General features: G+C 48.7%; 6 protein-coding genes across 6 annotated transcripts; 3 read left to right on the forward strand and 3 right to left on the reverse strand.

Moving 5' to 3' along the window:
- Positions 1-1,103: 1,103 nt before the first annotated feature.
- On the forward strand, positions 1,104-1,987 carry aspf3-0 (Peroxiredoxin Asp f3; the record flags this gene model as incomplete). The annotated part of the gene is made up of 3 exons (XM_036644468.1): positions 1,104-1,227; positions 1,303-1,505; positions 1,811-1,987. 3 exons carry the CDS (start codon positions 1,104-1,106, stop codon positions 1,985-1,987), a joined length of 504 nt encoding a protein of 167 aa, XP_036490570.1.
- Positions 1,988-3,495: 1,508 nt separating this feature from the next.
- rpl-24 (60S ribosomal protein L24) lies at positions 3,496-4,289 on the reverse strand (the record flags this gene model as incomplete). Its single annotated transcript, XM_036644469.1, has 3 exons — positions 3,496-3,780; positions 3,834-3,977; positions 4,239-4,289. 3 exons carry the CDS (start codon positions 4,287-4,289, stop codon positions 3,496-3,498), a joined length of 480 nt encoding a protein of 159 aa, XP_036491171.1.
- Positions 4,290-5,008: 719 nt separating this feature from the next.
- Positions 5,009-6,406, forward strand: CGCS363_v012621 (tRNA-specific adenosine deaminase 1; the record flags this gene model as incomplete). Its single annotated transcript, XM_036644470.1, has 2 exons — positions 5,009-5,175; positions 5,332-6,406. The coding sequence occupies 2 exons, from the start codon at positions 5,009-5,011 to the stop codon at positions 6,404-6,406; spliced, it is 1,242 nt and encodes a 413-aa protein (XP_036491170.1).
- Positions 6,407-6,908: 502 nt separating this feature from the next.
- Positions 6,909-7,742, reverse strand: npc-2 (Nascent polypeptide-associated complex subunit beta; the record flags this gene model as incomplete). Its single annotated transcript, XM_036644471.1, has 3 exons — positions 6,909-7,138; positions 7,254-7,426; positions 7,687-7,742. 3 exons carry the CDS (start codon positions 7,740-7,742, stop codon positions 6,909-6,911), a joined length of 459 nt encoding a protein of 152 aa, XP_036490557.1.
- A 744-nt stretch (positions 7,743-8,486) lies between these two features.
- cbp-4 (Assembly factor cbp-4) lies at positions 8,487-8,960 on the reverse strand (the record flags this gene model as incomplete). The annotated part of the gene is made up of 3 exons (XM_036644472.1): positions 8,487-8,608; positions 8,663-8,847; positions 8,911-8,960. The coding sequence occupies 3 exons, from the start codon at positions 8,958-8,960 to the stop codon at positions 8,487-8,489; spliced, it is 357 nt and encodes a 118-aa protein (XP_036491172.1).
- Positions 8,961-20,066: 11,106 nt separating this feature from the next.
- Positions 20,067-22,948, forward strand: chr3 (Chitin synthase regulatory factor 3; the record flags this gene model as incomplete). Its single annotated transcript, XM_036644473.1, has 3 exons — positions 20,067-20,541; positions 20,591-22,762; positions 22,815-22,948. 3 exons carry the CDS (start codon positions 20,067-20,069, stop codon positions 22,946-22,948), a joined length of 2,781 nt encoding a protein of 926 aa, XP_036491174.1.
- Positions 22,949-26,941: the final 3,993 nt, after the last annotated feature.

Below are 26,941 nucleotides of genomic sequence, written 5' to 3' on the forward strand. Positions count from 1 at the left end.
GGAACGCTGCATTTCGGTACCTCGCCCGGCGATTTTGGACGACTGCGCAACGAACGCTTCTGTAGCTTCTGCACATCATCAACACATGTTTAAATCAGGCGCGCCGGATCTCGACGACCCGTCCCGATCCTTGCCCGTGATGACAAACCAAACTTCTCCCTAACTCAAATCAATTTGTGGTTTGCCAGGGCTTGGCGAATTAACTCCGAAGAGGGCCCCCAGGGATGGGCCGAAAGACAGGCAGTGTGAGCTCGGACGGCCGAGACCTCAGAGGCCTTCGCGCGGCCCCCACCGGGGAGGTCGACCACGAGGGGCGCGCCGGGGATCGGAGGTTTGGGCGACGTGCCACATCCAAACGGACGCGGCATAAACGGCCGGTCTTGCGTCATGTCTAGGCCTGTGGACCAAAGAGGTGCGCAAACTGGTCCTTGGTGTGTCTAACGTGCAGGAAGATAGCAAATGTTTAATTAGGTTTTTTTGGTGTATCCCACCCTAGTTGAGGTACCCGTCGCCGTCTTATCGGCGCCGGAAGTTTTTACTGGAAATATCTCATCGTGATGGCTGGGGCCGGGCCAGGTTGGATCCCCGTCGTATTCCGCCGCGTCGAATGCAAGGTACCTGACCAGCCTACTTGTAAAGGCGCGGAAAGCAGCACCTCACACAGCAGCTGCGCCCACTTCTTTTTGTCACAGAAACTGCAGAAGCAGGCAGGAGAGGAGCGGCGACCCGAGGGAAGCTGCCGCGGGGGGTCTTCGGGGGGAGTGGAGGGGCAACTGGAGGGGAGGCCACTTCCACGTCGAACATAACCGGGCCTACCGTCCCAGGAAAGAGTGGCCGCCCCGCGCCTATCTACAGAAATACAAATCATCGGCGCAGCTCCACTTCCCTCGACGTGGAATCTCGCAGAATTCAGCGCGGGACCCTGACTCGACGATCTTCTTTGCCGCCGTTGCTACGAAACCTGGTGCCAGCCTCAGACTACTAATTGAAGCTCCTTTCTCTCTTCCTCCCCCGGACTTGCTCCCTCTCTCCTTCAACCAACTCACTCACAACCACACACACTCAACCTTTTCCCCATCACCACCAACCCAACCACATTCACAATGGCTCCTATCAAGGCTGGCGAGCAGTTCCCCGAGGGTGTCAACTTCCAGTACATCCCCTACCAGGCCGAGACCTCTGACTTCAAGGTCTGCGGTATCCCCATCAAGTACGACACCGCCAAGGGTAAGTCACGCCGCGCCTCCTCTCCTCTGCTTCTGCCGTCCTTTGGGCCACGATGCTGATTGCCTCCCCGTGCAGAGTTCAAGGACAAGAAGGTCATCATCGTCGCCCTCCCCGGCGCCTTCACTCCCACCTGCTCCGCCGCCCACCTTCCCGGCTACATCGCGAAGAAGGACGAGCTCAAGGCCAAGGGCGTTGACCAGGTCATCTTCCTCGCCTACAACGACCCCTACGTCATGTCCGGCTGGGGCAAGGCCAACAACGTCACCGACGACTTCATCGTGAGTTCTTTTCTCGGTTGCTGTTCTTTCCTGCCACATCATCAAACACTTCCATGGTTGTTGCTGTTGTCTACCCCTCCCCCTCCTTCCGTGGGGCCCTCACCGACTCCGATAAAAATGATTGCCCCCACCCCGCCAGCCCACTTTCGTCAGCCCCTCCGCCAGTGATCGATTATGATACCACAGGAGAAGGAGGAAGCTTGATCGTTGCAGAAAAATCACATCATCGGGCAACTGTGTCCTCTTTTAGCTTTCACAATACACACTTTCAGGACAGTAGAGACTAACATGACGGCCTCCCACAGATCTTCTGCACCGACAACAACGCCGAGTTCTCCACCTCCATCGGCTGGAACCACGGCGAGCGCACCGCCCGCTACGCCATCGTCGTCGACCACGGCAAGATCATCTACGCCGAGAAGGAGCCCGATCTGCAGGGCCAGGAGGTCTCTGCCGTCGAGCCCGTCCTCAAGGCCATCTAAGGTCCTGCCGCAGGTCTTGATAAAATGCTTATGACGAGATGACACACAACCCCCAATTAGAGAGAAAAGGGAGGAAATTAGACAAAGACGCCTAGACGAAAGGAGACAAAAAGTTCTTTAGACATTCCCCCTCTTTCGTTCTTTAGAATTTAGAGCAATGAAATTTGAGTAAAATCATCATCTTTTCCCTCGTTGGTGTGAGATGCCGCCTTTGCTGAAGGAATAAGAGCTAGGTGAGGTGAGGGGTCGATGTGCGTTGAGTTGTCCAAGTGCTCCGGCGGGGGATGGGAGCTCGGAAATCCGACGCGGGGCCGGGGTTGGTCCTCCGATTCGTGCGCGGGGGACATCAAGGTTGGGTGATCCGATTGCTTGGGCGTGGTGTGGTTCATCTCATGCCGAGTCATATTGTGTCGTTGTATGAGCGCTGCAATGCCACTGGCTTTCTGCATGTTTAGCTGGACGGATGTTGCATCAATTGTTGCGGGTAGGTAGGAAATGGGTAGATGCTACGAACGGCGGAAGGGGTTCATTTTATTTCCAGCTTGTGGGGTATGTGTGAGAGATTGCTCGCAGCGGGAATCTGGTTCTCGTCCGATTGATATGTGCATGTCTTGATTTGCAACGTGAGGGGCGATGATGTCTGACTGGGACGGAAGATGCAGTGTCCAACAGCACAGAGGGACGAAGCGTACCTAGTATGACGGGCAACTCGACGGACTTTGTACCATGCTGATTTCGCGGCACAGGTGGGATGGATGGATGGTTGGTTGATCGCGGTATCAGTCCTCATTCGCCTCTTCGATTTTGATCTCGCAGTTTGTCTCTGCTTGCGTCGCGTGGTGAAGCGTCTCGGTCACGTTGACGATGTATGGATAATCACGGGTTATTTGACGGAGGACTCGCGCTGGATGAGGATGGCACTGTCTGGCCTCCCTTGGGAAAGCATTTTATGGCTCCCATCTAGTCGGGCCATCCATCGTCTGGCGGTAGGACAGTCCGGCTGAGGCGGCGCTGTTCGGACGGCAGCAACATTTTGGGCGAGATTACATGTAAGCCCATCGTGGGACGAGGTCATCGATGCTTGGAGGCACGAAGGCATCACGTTCATCATCTCACAGATACAGCATCCCACCAAGGGCAGCATCACGAACATCACCCCACCGCTCCATGACGACAAGTCTTAACTTGGTAATCCCGTGGGACAATCCATGCATTCCGTGCTACCGTGATTTGTGTAGTTATAGAACCAGCCGTCAAAAGCACAAAGAACCCTCGACTCCAGATTGTGTGTGTGGTGGTTGGACCTGGCTTTAACGCGTTTCGTATTTTGATCCATTTACATTCCTCGCCAAACCCCGTCTCGAGGCCGCGCCGCCGGGCTACGGCGGCGGTGGAAACCGCAATGCATTTCCCCTTCGCTTTTTGGTGTGCCCACACGCTTCCCTTGCCAAAAAAAGACCATAAACCCCCTCACTGAGTTACTCCATCAAGACAGAGAGATTGACATCTTAGCGGGTGGTGGCCTTGACCTTGGGGGCGGAGCCCTTGGCGCCCTGCTTGCCGACGATGCGGCCGGTCTGGCCCTTGCCGGCGGCGGCGTTCTTGGCCTTCTCGGCCTTCTTGGCGGCGTTGGCCTCGGCCTTCTTGTCCTTGGACTCCTTGATGGCGGCGGCGCGGGCGGCGGAGCGGGCCTCGGGGCGCATGGAGCGCTTCTCCTTGATCACATCGAGGGAGGCACCAACGATGGCACGCTGGGCCTTGACGGTGCGGCGGGTGCGCTTCTTGGCGACCTCCTGCGGGGGGAATCAGCAATCTGCCTCGGGGTGAAGGACGAAGGGTGACATACCTCAGAGATACCCTTGCGGTGTTGGCGGCGGTACAGAACGGTCCACGAGATGCGGCGGGGGTTCTTGCGCTGGAGGAAGAGGGACTCGGACTTGCCGTTCTGGAAACGGAAGATCTTGCTGTCACCACGGACGTAGAGCTTACCCTGTATTCAGAGTTCTCGTCAGCGCCTTGTTCAACCATGCGTGATATGCCTGCCCAGTGGTCCCAGTCTGCCTCTGCTATCCCAACATCGGTCCCGTCGATCGTCGTCGTTGTCCTTGCTCTCGTCCATTCGTGTCCCATTTGATTTCCTTCTGCGTTGCCCCTCCAAATCCTGCACAACTGATCGACGGGAAGACGTTGGGTTTGGCGTGGGCGGAGACGGGGGATTGCACTGAGCTGGCTGATGGTGGTTCTATCGTACCTTTCCAGGGTAGATTCTCTGGCCCGAGAACGAATCGTCGTACGTGCGCATCTTCTCGATTGTCAGCTAGCCTCCTCACATTGAAACCATCTTTCCCATCCGTCCAGGTCCCTTCGCAAACACTTCTTTCCTTCCCACGATGCCGACCGTAACCCAGTGCCCAAGAGCCGTCGTCCAGTCGCAAAAATCCTTCACGATACACCAAAGTGACGTCGACTCATGGCTCGGTGGCAAGGGCGCGGTGCGGCGCGGCGATCGTGGGAAAAACAGCGAAAAGTGTCTTCGAAAAAGGGGACGGACGTAGGGAACCGCAGCAAGGATTCAAAGAACATACATTGGCGGTATTGAATGCGAACGTTGGCTGACTTGTCGGTGATGGGGGGGAGGTCGAAGGAGGAAGTCCAAGGCGTCACGCTCTTTTGCTGAGATTCAATTTTCGCAACGTCGCGCGGGCGGTGCGGTTTGGGCCGGTGTTGTGGGGAATTCGCTCCTTCCCTCAGTGCGGTGGTTGTAAAGCCCTGGGTGCCCCACTCTGCGACGGCCGTCGTTCGCTTAAGAGCGCCAATCACGTGCGCGGACTGGGAAGGAAGGAAGGAAGGTGCGCTCCGACTTGTGTGCCTGCCGTGTGGCGCGCTGGTGCTTGCCCTGATGCCCTGTGGCGGTGCACGAGTTCCGCCCGCGCCCGCTCAGTGGTTCTGTGAGGTTGCTGGTCACTTACATCGAACGGGATGAGTTGCTGGGTGAGAGTCTCACGACCGCTTTTGCAACGCATGGCTGCCGCGGACCCGGATGCCGTTGCTGACTTGGTCCTGCGCCGGTTCGGTGAGCTGCCGGCCAAGAGGAAGCCTGCGGTCAGAGACAATGGCTTGCACGAGTGGGTTCCCCTGAGCGGCATCGTTGCTGAGCGGGATGGTGTCCTGACGTGTCTGTCTCTTGCGTAAGTTGGGCGTTGCATGGTGTTTTGCATTGGGACTTCTTTGATGAAATTTGGCGAGATTCACAAGGCGTACGATGTATCTAGCATGAAATGGCAATACTCAAATCATCCCTCACTCGCCTCCAATCTTGAGTGAGCCGGACTAACACCCAGCAGGACAGGCATGAAGTGTCTCCCGGCCGCCAAACTCCCCCAGGCAAAGGGGAACGCACTCCACGACTGGCATGCCGAGGTTCTCGCCATCCGCGCCTTCAACCGGCACCTGCTGGATGAATGCCGCCAACTCCTGTCAGGGGAGCCATCCCTCGTCAGACGCCGTGAACATCACGAGATATCCCCAGACGCGCCCCAGCCGTTCGCGATACAGGACGGAGTCGCGCTGCATATGTACTGCTCCGAAGCGCCCTGCGGCGACGCAAGCATGGAACTCACCATGGCCGCGCAGGAGGACGCTTCGCCGTGGGATGAACCTTCACCTTCCTCTGCCACTGCCCCTGAACAAGAAGCACCCGGCGCAGAGACGACGACACTCCCCGGGCGCGCGTACTTCTCCCGCCTCGGCGTCGTCCGCCGCAAGCCCGCGCGCGGTGACGCCCCGCCCACAATGTCCAAATCCTGCTCGGACAAAATCGCCCTGAAGCAGTGCACCTCCCTCCTCTCTTCTCTAACCTCGCTGCTCATTTACCCGGGCAACGCCTACCTTTCATCTCTGATCCTGCCAGAGACGCAGTACTCCGCCGCCGGGTGCGAGAGGGCCTTCTCCGCGCGTGGTCGCATGGCAAGCCTCAACGGCCGGGCGTGGCGGGGCGGGTACAGATTCGCGCCGTTCGAGGTGCGCACCACGCAGAGGGAGTTTGCGTTCTCGAAGAGGGAGGTGAAGGCACGCGCGGAGAAGATCGCGGCGAGTAATCTGGCCGCGGCGTGGACTGCCGGCGGGCTTGACGAGGGCACGATGGGGGGCGTGTTGCAGGGCCGCAAGGCGTTTGATGCCAGGGGCGCGAGCGCGATGTCTAGGCGGAGGATGTGGGAGGAGGTTGCTGCTGTTGCGGAAGAACTTGGAGATGATGGGGACGGGTTGAGGAGGGCGCTGGCTGGGGTGACGTATGCGGATGTCAAAGGAAGCGAGATGCTTGCGGCGAGACGGGAAGTCAAGATGGAGGCGAGGAGGGAGGCTCTGGCTGGCTGGGTTGCCAATGTCGGGGATGACAAGTTTGAGCTGCCCAAGAGGTGACCTCGAAGTGGTGGGCTTATGATACCAATGACAGGGGAGAAATACGCATGAATACACAATCACGTTAGACAACATGCCATATGTCCAGGCTTTGCAATGTTTCATTATGCAGAGACTCGGTATCGCATGCGGAAGGGCATCACGCTTCTTCCCTAGACCTTCGTCTTTGAACCAATCCCTCATGAGATCCTCCAGCTTCGCCCAGAGCAAAAAAGACGGTGGGCACAGTCGTGTCAGTCGCTCCTTGAGTATGTTGCGCGGAAATTTTGCCCTTTTTTAAATTCCTTTGTAAAAAAATCCACACGCTGAAAACATTTTTTCTTTCCACGGGGACCCGGTATCTCGACGACAACTCCCCTAGGGGCAAAAGAAAGAGAGAGGGACAGACGGGATGATCATCAACAAAAACGCTTTGTATTTTGAAAATGTTTTACGTTTTTTTTTTTGTCGTTGGTGTCATCAGGTCCAGAAATGTTTCTCCTCAATTCGGCCCGGGAACTGTTTACTCGACCTTGCTCTCGAAGTTCTCACCCTCGACCAGGTCGGGGATGTCGTCCTCCTCACCGTCCTTGCCCTCCTTCTGCATGTTCTGGTAGCTCTCGGCGAGCTTGCGGAGGGAGGCGAGGGAGTCGGGGCCGAGCTGGTTGAGGATGCCGGGGACGAGCTCGGTGAGCTCCTTGTCCTCGCCGTGGCCGTAGATGGCGAAGGTGTTGGCGGGGACGGCGGCGTGGACTGTTGGTTCAGGTCTCAGCGGGATGTTTCTCTCAAGTGACAAACAGCGCGTGCGGCAGCAGCACAGCACCGCAGCAGCGACAGCTTCATGCACGGGGACGGGATGGTGACATACCCTTGGGGGCAGCGAAGTGGATGACGTTGCCGTCGGACTTGAACATGTTGACCTCCTCAATGGCCTGGATGGGCTGGACGTTGAGCTTCTTGAGGGCGGCCTGGAGCTTCTTGTCGTCAGCGGCGGAGCGGGCAGGCGCGCGCTTGACCTTTCTGCGGGGGGTGCCCTTGCCGCTGTTGTCGGGATCGGTACGTTAGCCATCTGATGTTCCCATATCAAAAGCAAAACCGCATTTCGGTGAATCGTGCTCTGTCTGGTGGTGACAATTTTCTCTCGTGGTTCGGAGGTAGAGCTGGGGGCAGGTGTGGTGAGGGGTCATTTTCGCGGATTGGTCACAACATACCCTGCGCACACAACCTTGTCAGCCTTGCTCTGCGAGTCAAACAGCGATTCCTGCTCGGGGGGAATCAATTCCAGAGCTCAAAGAGTAAACATACCGATACGCGCGGAGGCACCGAGCTTCTTGAGGCGTTCCTGGACGTCCGACATGGTTGCGATATCGACGGTGGTGTTTTTGGCGGAGGGGGGAGGTGGTGGTGGTTTGAGGCGGGAGTGGGGGGTGGTAAGGTGGAAGGAAATCGGGCGGGTTTAGGGAAGCTGTGCGCGGGTACCTCAGGGCAATTAGCAAAATGGTCTCTCGTTTTCGCAGGCGACGGCGGGCAGAACCAGCCGCCCAACCAAGAAATTTTTTTCGCGGCCGGGGGGAAAAGCTGCACAGGTGCACTGGCGATGCCGGGGAATTTTTCACTTACCCGTAACTCGTTCGTATGTCCCGTCTTATGTCGTAAGGCTGAGCCGCTTGAGCTGTGGTGATGGTCAATGTCAAGATGGATGTTTTGTGCGTGCCAAGATTCTTCGCTTGCGGAAATAGTATGTGCCGAGGCTTGCGTGGTGTGATCTCACCGAGACTGACCGAAGCACACCCGGAGAGGTGAGGGGCGGTGGAGGGGTCATGTCCGCGAAATTTTGCAGCGTCAACATCGCTATTTCGATGCAACAATTGGAACAGCCAAGATGTCGTTTCCATTTGATTCGTAGCTTCGCTGTTTTCTCTGACTAACCAATTACAAAGCTCTCTCCGTGAACGCCATTGACCAGCCCTCATAGGTTTCGTGGTATCTTCTGTTGTTTTACAGCCATTATGATATGCACCTCCCTGGTGTCTGGCCCGTCATGTATAATACAGTCCTCGCTCGCGATGGACATTGAACAGTGATGGGAAGCTTCACCACTCTACAGCCCCGACTCTTTCCTCATGGCCTCCTGCTGCGCCTTAATGTCGTTGTCCCTTTGCTTCTTCGCCGCAAGCTGCGCTATCCGTTGCCTCTCGATGTCCTCGTCTCGCACCGTCCAGACTGCGCACATGTTAGCAAAACCACCCTTGACACATGGAACATCCGTAAACGTACTCGGCTTGTCCGACTTGGAGTACTCCTTCAACTTGTTGACGAAATGGTCAAACTCGGCCTGCGTCTTCTCGCGGTTCTCCAGACTCCTCTTCTGCAGCTCGGGGTTGTATCGCTTGAAGAGCTCCTCCTCGGTCGGGGTCACCCAGATGGTGAAGGCCGGTCCGCCGACGCAGATGGCCGCTCCTCTGCAAACACATTGTCAGTCATTCGTTTCTTCAGCATTCTTCCCATTCGAGCGCTGCACGTACCCCAGCATCATCTTTCCCCACAACTTCCAATTGGTAGCCTTCTTCGACATTTTGACCGTTTCTCTTGATATCTGGCTAGAAGATGCACAAAAGCACAAAAGGCCGGCGCGGAGGTCCTCGGACTAGACTTCTGCTGCGGGAAAGCGACTACCGCCCAATCGATGACGAACCTGACGCGCTTGATTGGAGATTTGCCTTTGCCGCTCAAAAGGGAAGGCGGTGGGAAGCTTTCGCTGCAAAGTTATGTCAGCAGAAGCTGGTTGGCTCACGGATCCGGCGGAGGTCCATGCAGGTGATTCTATCCCAGTAGAAGCTGTGTGTAGCTTGTGCTTCCCCAAGAAGGTCACCCAAAGGCCGTTCATTCGTTCCAGAGTGCTGCTCGCTAGGGGGTCTAAAATCCACCTAAGGGGGTGTGGCAGTGCTAGATTAATAGATTCTCCGCGTTATATACCTTTTATGCTTACCTATATAGTAAAATTTTTTTAATGCTTATACGTGCGCTTAAGTGAAGCACCTACCTAGCTAATAGGTTACCCTAGGGATATATAGCTTTAATCCCTACCTTTCTAACGTATAAGCTATACTTAGTATATACCTTATATCTTTTTACTCTAGCCTAGTTGAAAACTTTTCTTCTTTTTTCCTTACCTATATAATTTAATGATTACATAATATATATATAACTACTTATTCTAGTATTAATTAAGTAGTAATTTAGTATATACTAACTATATATAGACTATATCTTTCTAGAAGTTTATTAATAAAGAGGTTAATAATATAGTTAACCCTCACTTTACTTTAGGATATTTTTATAGTATACCTAATATATATATAGTATATATTAAAACTATTATAAAACTAATATATTCTAAGTCTTATCTTAAATTATAACTTAAACTATAAACTTAGTAATAAGTTCTAATATACCTTAAGTATATATATAGATAGTTACTAATATATTTTTAGTTAATCCTAAGAATATTAACCTTAAGATTAACGCTAATATATTTAAGTTACTTTATATAAGCTAAGTATATACTTATTATAGTTAATAGAAGCTCCTAATATAGCTAAGAAAATATCTAAAGTTAACTCTTTAATATAAGTTTAATCTATCTTCTATTTAGATTAAGTATATACTAATAGTATACTAACTATATAGTTAAAGTTAGCTTTAGCGTTATATATAAGGTTATCTATAAGTTCTAGCTTATAATATAACTTATATATTCCTTATATATACCTAAGCAATATTAATATAAATTATATAGCTTTATTACTATAATTACTAATAGCACCTTAATACTTATATATTTTATTTACCTATCTTTTATACCTACTATATATATACTAATAGTATGTAGTTTATAACCTTAATAAGTAGAACCTAAATCTTATTAAGAGTATTATTAGCTATAAGTATATATTATATCTTTAGTATATACTTAGTATATATACTAACTATATATAATACTCTCTATACCTAAGTCTATAGTAATAACTAGAAGAATATATATTTTGCCTTTAAGCTTAAGTATATAGTTTATATAGCTTTAGTATATACTCTGCTAATACCTATTTTAATATTAGCCTTTATAATAGCCTTATTAATAAGATCGCCTTAAAGATAGAAGCCTTAATATAAGTTTATTCTTATATACCTTCTATATATATATAGCTGATATTAAATATAGACTAATTAATCCTATCTTCTACTAGTAGTTCAGCTTAATTTTCTACTATATAAGTTATATATATATATAGCTAGAAGATACTATATACTTACTATTTATTTACTATATATATTATATAAACTAACTACTATTTCTCAGCTTATAGTAATTAATCTATCTTATAAGCTAAAGGGGAGAACTATTTAAGTTAGTATATTACTCTTTATCTTATTAAAAGTATCCTTAAACTTACGCGCTAACTTATATACTAACTCTATAGGTTTTAAGGTAGTTTAGAGCATAGAGGGGGTATATATTTAGTATAGATTATACTTACCTTCACCTAATTTAATACGTAATATAAACTATAATTATAATATAACTCTAATTAGAATAGGATTAAGGCTAATATATATAGAGGATATACTAATAATTTTATAATCTATTAAATAAGAGGATACTACTATTAGCACCCCCTCTAGTAGTAAGCAGAAGGTATATACTTAATCTAAATTAAGTAGTAACCCTATATATACTAATAATATATATAGCGTAATATGCTTTTTGCTTAAGCTATTATACCTTTTTTACCTTCTAAGTAAGCTCTTTTAAAGAGTATACTCTATATATACTTAGGCTATATTTATTATATACTAACTTAATTTTAAAACTATATATTACTCCTACTAAGAAGTCTTTAACTAATATATTTCTTATATTATTAATACTTAATATATACTAACTATATCTTAGCTATCTTATAGACTACTACTACTTCTCACTCTTATTATAATATATATTTTATAAGGTTTATATCTATATTATATATATACTAATAATATACTAAGTGCTATTACTACTTAGTAGTAGTAGTAGTAAGAGGAGCTTAAAGAAGAGGAGCTTAAAGAAGAGCTTTAAGAGGATAAGCTTTAGGACTAAGTATATATAGTATATATCTCTTATATATATTATCTATAAATAGATCTTATAGCTATAAATAGACCTCTACCTCAGTATATATACAGTATATATAGCTATAAAGGTGCTAAATTAATATAGTACTCTTAGATAGTATTAATAGTAAGTATTATATATATAGTATATATATAATAACACCTAATTAGAAGGTTTTCTTATATAATAAATAGAATATAATATATATACTATATATATAGATAAAGATATAAATAGTATAAATATTAATTTCTAGCTAAAGGCTTATATAAGTAGTATATATACTTATATTAAGCTATATTTATAGTTAGCTTATCCTCTCTATTACTTAGTTCTTACTTAAGTTAAGTAATCTCTTTTTAAAGTTCCTATTTATACTTCTAAGCTTAAAGTTTATAAGCTTTTTACTTAAGTTAAAGAAGCTTCTAGTCTACTTATTCTATATTTAAATCTTATATATCTCTAACTTAATATTAATATAAGTAGAGAGTAAGTAGTAATAATAAAAAAGGTATATTATACCTAAGTAGAGTATATACTAACTATATATTCTACTTAAGTAATTCTTAAACTAAGATTATATTCTATATACTTAACTTAGGTACTAAACTTAGCGTTAATAAGTCTAGAAGGTTAAATAGGTTATAAAGGATATATAGGTGTTTTTTGCAGCGCTATATATATTATTACTAATATTAATATATTTACTAAAAGCTCTTTATAATATATACTAACTTTAAGTTATCCCTCTATATATATAGACTTTAACCTAAGTATAGCTACTATTAAGAGATAGCTTAGAATATAGCATATTTAGTTTTAAGCTTACCTTAGTATATATAGTATATTAGTAAAAAATATACTTACTCTAATATAGCTTAAAATAGAAACTAACTTTAACTAATAGTAAAGTTATCTTAAGTATAGCTTAACTCTATAAAGTTAGTATACTTCTATATAAAGGTTTACTATTAAGCTAGTATTTTACTAAAGGATTAAATAAGAGTAGCTATAATCTATCTCTTCTTCTTCTTAGTAAACTAAGACTTAATATTAAGCTAAGTTTTATATATACTCTATATATACTAAAGATATTCTTATTTATCCTTTATTTCCTAAAACTTAGAGAGCTTTAAAATAGTAAAATAGTCTAAATACCTCTTTTATTAGTTTTAAAGAATATATACTTTATAAAATATAAGTAAATACTATAAATACTCTTTAGCAGTTTATAATAAGTCTTATTTATATAAGTAATCACTAAAGCTTAATACTAGTATAATATTAATATATATAGTATATCTATAAAGTATATACCTACTATAAGCCTGCTTTATATCTATATTAGTTATAATAATATATATTATATTATAAGTTATAAAATATATATACGCTTATTAAACTAAAAAGCTAGAAACTACCTTAATTTAAGTAAAGATATACTTAAAGAGAATAGCATAGCCTTCTTATAAGTCTATATTTATCTAGATATAAGTATATAACTTAAGTTCTATAGAGCATAAAGTTAGTAAGTATATTATATATATAGTATATATATAGTATATATGCTATAACCCTTCTTACTACTTATAAACTTTAAATAGGTTTATATCTCCTCATACTATCTTAAATAATATATTAACCTTAAAATATTATACTTTCTAAAATATATATATATATACTTATACTATATAGATAATATAGAAATCCCTACTTAGAAGCTATTAAACTTCGCAAATCTATTACTCTTATATAGGCTTCACTTTATTAAAAGCAAACTTATATAGAACCCCTATATATAGTTAGCTTATATATAATATATATAAAGGATAAACTAACCTATATATAAGTTTCTAGCTAGAAACTATAGAAAATAAGCTTTCTATAAGAGGATAGTTACTTTATCCTTATTATTAAATACTATACTTATTACTTAAAATAAGTTAACTTTAAATTAATTATAGATCTAATATATACTTAAATAGAGAAAGAGCCTACTTATAAATAAAGTTAGCTTATACTAAATATATACTAAAGATATAGGAGGTATATATATAGAAAGAATAGTAATATTAAGCTTATTTAAGAAACTAAGAACTACTTTATTTATAAAGTATAAAAGTAGCTATAAAGGAGGAGGTAGAATATATATATATAAGCTATATATAAAGAGAAAGATAAATAGAAACTTAATAAAGTTAAGAAGTATATAGAAGTTAAGCTTAACTCTATATAGTAATATATTTATTTTATTATTACTTTAAGAGTAAGAGAAGCTTAATATATAGTGAGTATATATAAATAATACCTTATATCTATTACTTACTATAGCTTTAATAGCTTACTTCTATATTTCTAATATATATATAATCTATTTTAACCTTATACTAGCTACTTATTTTAATTATACTATAAAAGTACTTAATATTAACTCTACTTTACTTAATAAGTATACTATAAGTAAAATATTATAGCTTTAAAAAGCTTAGCTTTAAGTAACTAATATAAAAGACCTATAATATATATATACTTAGCTTATACTAGAAAAGTATAAAGATAATACTTATACTATATTATTTAAATATCTAAAATATTTAGTATTAATAAATCCTTTTAGGTTTCTAAAATAAAAACTATAGCTTCTAAATATAAAAGCTATTAAGATACTTCTACTATTTATACTAAAAAGCTACATAGAAGCTAGCTATATTATAAGTATATATAGTATATATAGAAGCTAAATATTAACTCTTATATATATTTAATTAACTTATTTATAATTAATTTAGAAGCCTTATAAATATCTTTTATAGTATATAGTTCTTATAACACTTTAATAAAGTCCCTTTTATTTTATACTATACTTAAAGTTATAACTAAAAAGTATATAAACTTATAATACTTAATACTACTATACTAGTAAGACTAATATTAAACTTAATTTATATCTTTCTTAGGTCTAAAATAATATTAATATATACCTAATATATATAGAGGCTAAACTTACCTTAAAATTAAGTATAAACTCTTTATAATCTTAAAGTTCCTATAGTTTAAATACTAAATAGTTTAAGTAATATCTAGAATAAACTTCTATATATAAGAATATAAAAAGTTTCTATCTTAAACCTTATAAGAAATATAGTAAAAAACTTTATTAAGATAAATCTTAGGATATATTAAAGTAATAAAATAGTTATATATAGTATATATAGTAACTTAGTAGCCTTTACCTTAAGTAATAAGAATACTTTAAGCCCTAACTATATTCTATATATATACTTAATATATATAGAGTATATAAGTAGTATAGATTAAAAAAAAGCTTACCTTAGTTAAGCCTATTTTATAGAGTATACCCCCTTTATCCTATATATTATTTTTAGATAAATCGTTATACTAATAAGTTTAAGTATTAAGCTAGTAAGTAATATAATAAGTTAAGCTTATAATAAGATTATTCTCCTTAAGTTATCTCTATTTTTCTTCTTATTACTTAGCATTATCTAAAGTAGAAAAAATATTAAGGTTAAAAAATAGATTATTATCTATAAATATAGCTAAAAAGCTAATAAAGTTAATTAAAGTTAAGGGAGAGTCTATTATATATAGATTCTTTAAAAGAATAAAATTAAGATATTAGTAATATTTAGCTTAAGAATAATATACTTTAAGAATAAGTTCTATATATATATAGTATATCTCTATTATATAAAAGAGAAGGGGTAATAAGTATTTTTTTATAAACTATTAGTTATAATATATATATAATATATACTAAGGATAATATAACTTTATTATTAATATCTATTATAATTATATTCCACTATAATATAGCTTTTATTTTATTTAGATATAGGTATAGCTTAGGAATAGTTTAGATATAGTAGAGTAGACTATAAGGGGAAAGTTATGCTTACATAGCCCAGAAGATCTATTCTTCCAGCACTGCCACAGCCCCCTGCCTGCTTTTTACACCCCCCTGCGAGGTGTACACCCCATTCGTTCCTCCGAGGAATTAGAGCACGCCGCAGCTCCTCCACGGCCTCCAATCATGAAGTGGTAGGGTCCGTTCGAAATTGATTGAACACGGCCACGAGGACTGAATCGTTGTCCGTTCGGCTGGTGTGGTACACTGTTCCGTTGAACCATTCGCACCCACAGATCAGTTCGCAGCACATCCTCTCCGCGATTCGACCTCATGCCCAGGCGGGATCATCGATGGTCGGGTGTTGATGCAGACTGCAGGTTCGTGGCGCGGGCGGGCGGAAAGGCGCAACGCCGTGGGATGAGGCGGGGCTGTGTATGTGTTCGTCCTTGGTCCAAAACAATGCGCGGCAGAGTAGACATAAAACGACACAAGCAGCACAATGGGGATGTTGGTTTGGATGCGGCATGTTGTTGCTGCTGCGGAAAGAGGCAGAGCAGCGAGCTGGAAATGAACCGACGCGCACTGCTAGCAGCCACATTTCAACGCATCGCATCTTTCCTCCGTTCTCCCGCCGTCGTGCTCTGACGGAACAATATTGTCTGGCTTGATGATGGGATGAAAGGAGGGAGAGCGAGCACCGACCCCTCCGTGATGGCGCGGCAAGAGTTCCCCGGAAACACAATCTGCGCGGGAACTTGCCTGCCCGCAAGACACCCTTCTGAAGATGCAAAGAGTTCGGCTTAGCCTTTCGAGGCAGATGTCGATGCCGTCGTGGCGAAAAAGGGAAAAGGGAAAAGAAAGGTTGCTCATGTGTTGTTGAACCTGCCGTCATTCCCGTCTTGGGCGGCGTGGTTGTTGTTGCATCTCCCATGTGGATGGTCGTTCAGTCGCGCGCTCATTCGACGGGCGGCCGTTGAAGGACGTCTTGGGCCCCCACAAGGAAACGCCGGCTTGTGACCGCTCAGCCCTCCAAGGTCATTTAGTCTATTAGTGCATCGCGAATGCAAAACGGTCGGCCTGAAGACGACCTGACTGCTTGAGTGAGAACGGCATGAAGAGGCAACTGGCTGGATGAGGGGCGGCGGACATGAATCCACACCCACTTCCTTGGCCGTACGTTGGCCGGGCCGAACGGCTTCGCCTCTTTGCTTGGAGAGTTCCCACACCGGAGACGGCCGGCGGCGACAGACAGGAATGCGGAAACTCCGTAACGGATACGATAGGACAGAGGCCTCCTCAGCATGACCGGAGCAGTCGACGAATGGCAGAGCTTCGTGGCCGCTGCCGCGAGGACATGTGCCCTTGCTAGTTAGTTATACTTCCCCCCCATCCACACCGATGAGAGGCAACATGCCAAAATCACAAGGGTTCGCCCTCCGCGATCAGAAGGAGGCTAGCGGCGCTGCCTCGGGCTGACTGCATGAACCGGCTGTCAAATGTAAGGAATCCCGCAAACCCGTCGACGACCTGCTTCGAACTTGGACGCTCGCACTGCGAGAGCACCGAGCAACAGGACGGGAGCAGGACGGGAAGTGGAATGACGGAAGGGGATGGATGGATGGGCAGGCAACGACATGAGACGAAATGTCGCGGACAGGGCAAGGCTCCGTTCGGCGCACAGAGGCTATCTGGAAACTTAATTGCCCCTGGTATCGGCACTGATGAAGCATTGGCTGAGGGTCCGAAGGCGAAGGGGAGGGTAGGGTTCGCTCTCGAACTCGAAGAAGTGTTTCCTCGCCTTCGCTTCCTCGCCTGCCTGCCTCGACGGGCTTGACTTCAGACCTGCGGCTGGAGAGCTGAGGTGAAGCCGGACCCCCTGATTTGCTGCTTACTGTGTGATAATACTGGAGAAGCCAAGGGCAAGAAAGCCCGGCAAGGTCGACGAGGGAGCGGAAAGGGATTGAGGGGGCTGAAGGGAAGGGCCCCAATCAGGTTCGCCACTCGGGGGTTTCTGATACAGCAGCGCTGGGCTCTCTTGTGTGGTGAGGTATGACGGTGCCTGACGGGAGGTTTAAGGGAACCCAGAGCGCGCATTGCTTCCGTTCCATTAGGGACTGATCCTTGCGCCTTAATAGGGCACATTGTGCGACTTGAGGCCAGGTACCACGGCCTGGCAGCAGGCGGGATGCCTGGTCGTTTTTTTGCCCATCCTCTGAGGTTTGCATCGCTCACGGAGGCTGGAGTGCACTTTCATGACACGTTGTCGGATGAAGCTTTGCAGCGTGTGGAGGTCGAGAACAGAGATATGTCTTTGATCTTGCCTCGTGAGCAGCAGAGACGGGCGGCCGGAAGGGGCATAGCTGGCGCTACATGCTGAAGACAATAGCCGGACGTAGCAATGACACTGCCCAAACGGTATCCGTAGACAAGTGCTCCATGCCAGAGCAGCAAATTCAGGTTGTTCGAGTGACTGACTGACTCTTCGGGCGGAGACAGAGACAAGCGCCTGTGGAATGCGTGGAGTCAATGTATCGGCCGGCCATGAGCCATGACCTCAGTTCCAAGTCAAGACGCCGGGAAGACCCTCGTTACAGCGCTCGGATGAACTTTTTCAGTGTCCCTGAGGGAAACATTCTTAGGGGGGCCAGCGGAAGGGCAAAGTACCCAAGGTCGACCTGGTACTTCCATTGTCAGTTTGCGAGAATGAGAGCACCGCCCGCGAGAGAGCCGGGATGGACGAAGGAAGGACTCCATCACATCAACGCACATATTCGTCCAGCATTTGCGAGACGTAATTTTAGCATAACAGAGTATCCCATCTGCGTCGACGCGGAGGGGCGGGAGGGCGGGAGGCCCCAGAGGCAACACAGGGACGACGTCTGCTGTTGTCGAAAGGTTTAACTGTAACGCGGGCTGGCCTGCTGGGATCTGGGGCTGTCGCCTGTTGGATCTGTTTAATGCGCCTCAACGGCCCCCATTGGCTTTATTGCTGTTCATGGGAGTCGACTGCCAGGCCTCTCTTCCTGCGAATAGCAGACCTCAGCAGTGTTCCTCCACGCTCATGGGCTGAGCTAACTGCGGCAGTGCGAGCGCTGCATCGCGTGCCTTGCTTTAGTGAGGTACTTGCGTGCATCCCGTGGTGCTCTCGTCATCTGGGGGCCTTGCACCTACGCAGTACCTAGACAATAACCACTTTACCAAGACAACTCCCGGGGTACGTACCGCTGGCAGCCAGCCAACCAACGAACCCGCCGCAGCATCAGCGACCGCCCGGGGGCCCTGGGAGACGAGACACAAGACAACCCCTCGTCCATTATCCATCCATCGATATCCGCCCAACCCAGTCGACTGTCCGCAGTCCACAGTCCACCGCCCACTCTGAGTCTGTCCTCCTTCTCCTCCTCCACCACCACCCCAGTCTGTCTTTATTCACCTGCAGTTTGCAGACAGGCCGGAGAGACACGCGCATACAGAGAGGGGAGACCGGCAACAGACCCGACAACACGCACACCATACACCACACACTGCTACTGCTGCTTATTTGCTTGGTGTGTGTCTCTCTGTCGCTCTCCATCGACGCGTGCATGAGGCCGACCTCTTCCTCGCCCTCTATCTCTTACCTCTCCTTTTACTCTCCTTCAAGCCCGGCACCACACCATTCCCTACCTTGCCTCACCTCACCTTAATAGGGCTGCTTACGGGAAACACTGGAACGACACTCAGGGATCCAGACGACTGAGGATCCAACGACCTTACTCGACAACCCAAGACTCGCGCTGCACCGGCCCAGCCAGCCCCTCCAGTGTCCGCCTTTTCGCAGAGTACCACGCACCTCATTCGACTGCTGCCCAGTCTGCCTGCCTGCCTGCCTGTGCTTGCTTGGTCTTGGTCTTGGTCCTTGAACATTAACTCGGTCCATCTCCACCGTCTCTGCCACCAATCGACGCCGTGTTCTGGAAACACCTGCGATCTCCCCTTAACGGCCGACTCTATTGAACTGAAGCAACCCGACCTGACCTTGCTTCCCGGCACTGCCAACGCGCGGCTCAAATCATTCTTTCTTCTTTTCTCCTTTTTTTTTTTGTATCCGTCCCTCCTTTTGCTCGACCGTTGTTGTGCGCCCCGAATACAGTTCCCCAAATTGCTGTGGACAGCTTCAGGAAAAAAACAACGTCAGGTCGACTGAGAGCCCGCGCTTTCCCGCATTGCCTGGCCCGCCGAAACTGTCGATCAACATTGAGCCGAAACGCGCTGAATCCCAGCACCTACAGCAGAGAAGGACGAGAAACCCCCGCCGCCGCCGCTACTTGGTGTTGCGATTCTGATTCTTCTTCTTTTCTCGAACCGCTCAGCGATGCGCTTGTTGTTGTAGCAGCCCGATCCAATTCCGGAAAGCTGTGGAGCTACACCTACCTAATTTCTCTCCTTTCCCAGAGCAACCTTTATGCGACCCCGAGCCGCGCAGGAGCTGTCCTGAACCCGGCACTTTCCCGACCTCGTTGACCACACCAACAACACACACTCAAAACCTACACACCAATTGGCCCAAAACCACACGAGACGACTCCCGATCGCTTCAATTTGCGCCTGCGAAACCACCCAGTCGACGACGGCACGGTTTCGACCAGACTAGCGGCGGGAAAACAGATCAGACGATGGCAGGATACCCGGGACAGCGCCCATACGGCGGTGGCCCGCCCGCGCCTCGTCCTGGTCCTGGACCCGGCCCTGCGCAACGGGGCCCTCCTCCTCCCCAGCAGTACGACAACTACCAGCAAGACGGCTACGGCTATGACTACTACGACGACGGCGGCTACGGCCAGGACTACGGCGGAGGGTACCAGGACCAGAACTACGGAAGAGGCCCGCCACCGCCGAATCAGGGCTACCCGCAACAGGACTACTACGGCGGCGGCCCAGGACCCAATGGCCCAGGAAGAGGAGGACGTCCGCCGCCACAGATGGGAAGAGGAGGCCCGATAGCACGTCCCCCAACAGCCGACGGTGTTCGCGGCGGCTATCCCCCCGGTCCCCCGGGTCGTGGTGGCCCTGGTGGCCGCGGAGGATTCCCCATGGGACGCGGAGGACGACCTGCTCCGTACGAGCGATCGGCGAACTCAGACCCTGCGGGTAAGTTGCGCAATGGAGTCACTGCTCTCGTATGCTGATCAATCGCTAGCGAACCGCCCCCGACCGCAAGATGGCGGCCCAATAAGCCCACCTGGCCCCCAGGGCTTTGGCGGCGCCTTCCCCGCGTTCCCTGGACAGGGTCGCAAGACAGACCTCGACGAAGAGCAGGCGATACTGAACAAGATGGCCGGCATGGAAATCGCATCCCAGGGACCACCTCCTAGACAGCCGAATGGCAGAGGGCCGCCCCCGCCGCGAGGATATCCGGAGCCGCGACGTGGCCCCGACCCCGGCTACGGAGGGCCTGACTTCAGAGACGATGGTTATGGCCCGCAGGACAACTTCGGCCCCCCGCCTCGGAGCATGACGATGCCGGTCAATGACCCCATGCAAAGACGTGCGCCGCCGCATCGGCAAGACACGTACGCAGGGCCGGGCAGCCAAGGAGGACCTCGTAACGGTGTTCCTCCCCGGCCATCTACAGCCCAGGGCAACAGACCGCCGCCGCAGCGCATGCACCCTCCGAACCCCCCGCTGCCCCCTCAGAACGGGTATGACGGATATGATGGAGGCCAGGATGGTTATAGGGACACCAGAGCATCCTTTGGCGATGTCTACGATGCATACTATCAGCCTCCGCGCACGAGTAACGATTACCGAGGCCCAGGAGGCCCAGGGGGCCCAGGTGGTGCTCCCGACTTCGATGCGCAGCCTTCACACCGCCCGCGCGGCTCATTCGATCAGCACATGAGACCCGGCATTGCGGAACATACTCAGCCGGGTGCTAAGCGCATGCCGGAAATGAGCCGCACAAAGTCGCAACCTGATTTGAGACAATCGCAGCAAGCCGTTTTCGAGATGGCCGGTGACGCGCCGCCAATGCCACCCATGAATGGCGGCTACCAACAAGACGCTTACAACGGTCCAAACGGCTGGGATCAACCACAACAACCTAACCCGCCGCAAATGGGACGTCCAGGTCTCCCTCATGGACCGTCTCCAAGTCGCAGCGGTGATTCCCTGCCATCTCACCCCACTCCAGTTCGCCCTGGTCATATGCCCAATTCGATGGTCAGCATGAGCGACAAGCCTGCACCTGTCCGCAACTACAACGGCGGAATGGGCGGACCAATGCCTCCCGCCGGTCCTGGTGCGATGCCCCCGCAGCAGATGGCTCCCCAGCAAGCCAGCACGCCGTCTTTCACGGAAGCTTCGACGCCAGTCACACAGGAGGAGCTCGAGCGCCTGCGCCAGATCATCAAGACGAATCCTAATGACCAAGAGTCTGCCCTGAGGCTGGCAAAGAGACTCGTGGAAGCGGTCGACGTACTCGCGCCTAACTTGGCTGACCCGAAGATGAAGGTTCGCGCTCGTGAGAAGTACCTCATGGATGCGAACAAGATTCTCAAGAAGCTATCGAATGCCCAAAACCCAGAATCCATGTTTTTCTACGCAGATTGTCTTGGGCGCGGACTGTTTGGACAGGAGCCCGACAATAAGGAAGCCTTCACGCTATACCAGTCGTCTGCCAAGCTAGGACACGCGGCGGCCGCGTACAGGACGGCGGTGTGCTGCGAAATTGGTCACGAAGAGGGCGGCGGCACGAGGAAAGATCCCTTAAAGGCGATTCAGTGGTATAAGAGAGCTGCAACGCTTGGGGACACGCCAGCCATGTACAAGGTGGGCATGATCCTGCTGAAGGGACTTCTTGGCCAGCCCAAGAATCCTCGTGAAGCTGTGGGTTGGTTGAAGCGGGCTGCCGAACGCGCCGACGCCGAGAACCCCCACGCCCTTCACGAGCTCGGCCTGCTGTACGAGTCCGCAGCTCCCAACGACGCCATCATTAAGGATGAGGCCTACGCCTTTACCCTCTTCAGACAGGCGGCGGATCTTGGATACAAATTCTCGCAGTATCGACTCGGATGCGCCTTTGAATATGGTCTCATGGGCTGTCCTATCGATCCTCGACAGTCAATCATGTGGTACTCTCGCGCCGCTCAGCAGGGCGAGCACCAGTCCGAGCTGTCGCTGAGTGGATGGTACCTTACTGGCAGTGATAATGTCCTGCAGCAAAGCGACACGGAGGCCTACTTGTGGGCCCGTAAGGCGGCGATGGCTGGTTTGGCAAAGGCTGAGTACGCGATGGGATACTTTACGGAAGTAGGCATTGGTGTGCCGGCCAACATGGAGGATGCGAAGCGGTGGTACTGGAGAGCGGCTGGTAAGTTTCCTTTTGACTTCTCGCTACAAGCGCATGCTAATTGTATCAACAGCCCAAGACTTCCCCAAGGCCCGCGAGCGCCTCGAGGACCTCAAGCGCGCCGGCAAGAACGGACCCCGGCAGCGCGAGCGCATCTCCCGTAGCAAGATCGGCAAGCAACAGGAAGGCGAGTGTGTCGTCATGTAGAGCTGACGGCAAATGGACTTACGACCAAACACGTAATACGAGCGGTCGCCGGGCTGGACTTCCCTGTGTTGAAAACGAAAAACCGCGATGACGACCACGAAAAGAAAAAGGAAAGGGCACGATGTAAACCGTGTACTTGTACGGCAACCCACACCAACGACCAGATGTACGATGCTACCTTTGGAGAGAAATCAGATGCTCCGCTAGGGAATAAAAGATACAAAAAGTTTGAACTTCTTTTTCGTCTGGCGGTGGTTGACACCTGGCGTTCCTCTATTTTTGGGTATGCCTGTTTTTCATGTTTGGATCAAGTTGGATGAAAGGATGGGTAGGCAGTTGCGTGTATGTGGATGTTGATGTTGATGGGATTTGTACCCGATTTTGCATTGTGCCGGGCCACGGCATGGCGTATTCTATACAGATGTGTTATGCGGCGTTTAGCATATATAATTATTCATTGACACACGGGTAATCCTCGGTGATGTGTGGCGTGAGGCCTTTGTGCGGTGTCAGGTGAGGACCTGCTTGTCCTTGTCCGACGATGTCTATGTCGAGTACGACAAAGGTTCCACGGCTAAGGCTGTTCGCCCACATTCGAGAGAGTTAGGGATTGGAATTGGCACCAAGGTCCATCAACATGCTGCTAGGTCCCCATTCTAGTGTTACACGGCACGATACAAATCATTTCGTTGGCTGGGTTCTGGGGAAGTTGGCGCGGGTGGGGGTGGGCGCGGCTGCGTGGTGGGCTGGGACTCGGGAGACGGGCTTTGGGGGATGGGAGGCTTGACGATGGAGATGGATGGAGTTGGTCGGATGGCGGCGTGATCTGGGTGAAGAACTTGGGCGCCGGAGGGGTTGACATCACGCAATATGTCTTGAATGGGACGCGTGAAGGGTTCTTCTCCGGGTGGTGTTCAGTCATGTGGGGGTTTGGAGGACTCGAGGTCCATCGGCGCCCTCAGTCCTTGGTACTTCTGCGGTCAAAGCTTTGGTCCCGCTGCGGGATGGCGAAGACATGATCTGGATTCCGCGAGGTTGAAGCACGGCCTGGATGGTTGGTTTGCTTCGCGGGAGCAGTCCATCTCCGTGAGGGGAGGGGATGGGAAGCCTATCGTGAAGGGCTCACAGTCTCGTTTGCTTGGCGCAACGACCTTGGGGTGCGAACGGCCAGCACCAGCAACGGGAAGTTCCCGCGGTTCCAAGAAAAGCGCATCTAGGGAACGGGAGGAGATTGGAGCCTTCGTTCGCAGACGCGCCAGTCACCTTTTTTTGTTTCCTCTTGACCACGCCCCGGAGAACTCCGTCCCACCAATCAAGTGTGCGGATTTTGACGTTTGACGGGTAACAGCCGCCAACAACCCCCGTTTTCCCTCCTCTTTCACGCAAGTTGATGGCCTCAGGAGCGCATGAACAGGCGCAGGTTGGTGGGAGATGGGGATTTCGTTCAATCGGCCGGTAGTCATGTAGGCGGGCGTCGGTGAGCCTCTGAGCCGTGGCCGACTCGCGAACGGGAGAGAAGGGGACTGATTGCCTGCCGCGACGGAAGGTGATACCAGCTATCTGGTAGACGCACGAAGGATACTCGATATCAGACCCTCCGACGGGTTGGGTCGTCGTGTATTGGGGTTGGAAAACCACGCCTGCGAAGGAAGAAACGGGTAGGTAGTATGGAGAGGTTTCTGGTACGAGCCGGTGGTGGTGTCTGGGTGGCGTAAAAGGCAAACGGGTCGATTCGAGCAACTTCTTATTTTGGCTTCGGTGCTGGCGTCGTTTGAGAAGTCTCTTTCTGCGGGAAACCATCATTATCAAGGCAACCGAGACCATCAAGGCCGCTTGCATTATTTGGTAAGGGGATTGGGCATCAGTTCTCATTGGCGCCTGCCCGTCTTTCTCTCCTTCTCCATACGAGGCGAAAGGAACCCGAGTGGTGCCTGCCTTTCACCTGGGCGTTTGACTGTCTGATTTCTCGGAAGGAGGCAGCGACCTGCAACTCCGCTTGAGGCGAGCCAGTGCCGGACATGTTGGTTCTTTGAACTGAGGCAATGATGGTCAAGAAGGCTGATTGACAATAGAAAAAAGTCGACGGATTGCTTGGGACCTCCAGGCTTAAGTACTAATGCTGTCTAGTATGAGGGTTGCCAGACCTTGCCGCCTAAGACCAGGAGGGTAGAGGTGTGGGAGGACAGAGGGGAAGGACGACAGAGGGGCAGGACGACAGAGGGAAGGACGACAGAGGAGCAGGACGACAGAGGGGCAGGAAGGCAGGAGGAGGACTTACTAGAGCCACCCTCCGGTGGATGCGCTGAGGGGTGAACGCCCTCTGGCAACTCCCTTGCTGTGCCTTAGGATCACCCACCATTATTCCTTGTGGGCAAGTAAAACATTTGACAAGCTTCCTTGCGATGTTTGGAGGGTTGGAGTGCTGCGTCATGCCCATCTTCAAGCTGTGTGACATGCACAAACTCGCTGCATGTAAGCGCCGACGGCTATCTGCATAGTCGTTTATGCAACCTGAAGTTGAGCCCAACCGTGAAATAAGAGAACCTGCCTTTCTGTTAGATTGGTTGAAGTTTTGGCCGGAAATGATTTGGGTCGTTGTTACCTCAACCAGTCCCAAACCAGGTCCCCACCCATCCATTCATGCATGGACTTGCGTATGGCGTATCACCAACAGCCAATATCAATGGCTTGGAAAGTCACATGTTCTCGCCCTTTCCGTAACTCGCTGTCCCCGGGTCCATGCACTGGCTCTTGTGGTTGGTGTGACGGTGTATCGAACGTGCACAAAGTTGAATGTGTTTCCGTTTTCCCTTGCGCTCGTTTGTCTGCTTTTGCCGGGGCATCTTACCAAGTCTCACGTTAGAAACAGCAATGTTTCTTAGTCAAACTTGGTACTCGCAAACAATTACCACCTCATAGTAGAGGGACACAGTGCACACCAACTACTGTAAGCGGAAGAATTGAGGGTGTTAATAGCGGACGCCTTATTGGCTTAAACCTGGGAGCCACGCTCCGAACCGGCTCCAGAAATGGGTCGGAATATGGATCGTATCAAGTTTGTCAGTGCGAACACAATGAATGTTGGACAAGACGCTGATCGGCGGGCTACTGTCGCCATTCAAGAGCCATATAACAAGTTCATTCATGAACCCAGGTCACAACAGTTTCATTAGAACGCCCCAGAAGTGTCATAGATCTTGCAGCCGTGCGAAGTTCGGGGATGGGTGAATGAAGTTGTGTCTGGGTCAAACCATACTTAACTGCCAAGACTAACCGCTCGGCTCAGGCCACACCGCCTTACCTCCAATGCACCCGGCCATCAATCTCATCCACACACAATACAAAGCCTCATTTCGGCTGCGATCGACATCAATGCCATTCTTGGTTACACTATCAATGACAATCATTCCTTGGAGGCCTACGTCCTTGCCTCTCTCCTCTTTACCCCCTCTTGCCCCCCGCATGCTGTCCTGACTTCTGCATGATTATGCACCCAGTCACAGTACGACCCGAGATGGCGAGCGGACGTGACAATACATCGCTAAGTTTGAGCTGGAGCCCCCGAGCGGATCTCGGCCTTGGGTTTCCAAACCTGCCCCAACAAGCTGAATGGAAAAGCGTTTTCCTAATATGGATTCCCTTGCATGATTGGAGACTTGCGGATGCATGCCGGTGCTGCTGCTGCCGGTGGGGCCGAAATGCAACGTACGAGTCCACCCTCGAAGACATACGTGAGAAGCAGGCTGCGACCCCCTCGGCTTGGCTGCATGTAGTCATTTCGAGACGAAATTTCAATGCCTTCAAACGGCGGATCAACTAGGCCTCACCATATGAGTTCTGCGTTGTCAGCGATGGCACTTTCTGCGAGTTAGAGGAGTTTCCATGCAAGTTGCAGGCGCGGCGATATGGATACTTGAATAAGACAATGGCCCGATGACTTATATCCATGTCCAACACATCACACGGCGCCAAACACACATCCTGTGGCTGTCC

The sequence above is a fragment of the Colletotrichum siamense genome, assembly GCF_013390195.1.
Source record: "Colletotrichum siamense strain Cg363 chromosome Unknown KSG_Cg363_contig08, whole genome shotgun sequence".
NCBI lineage: Eukaryota > Fungi > Ascomycota > Sordariomycetes > Glomerellales > Glomerellaceae > Colletotrichum > Colletotrichum siamense.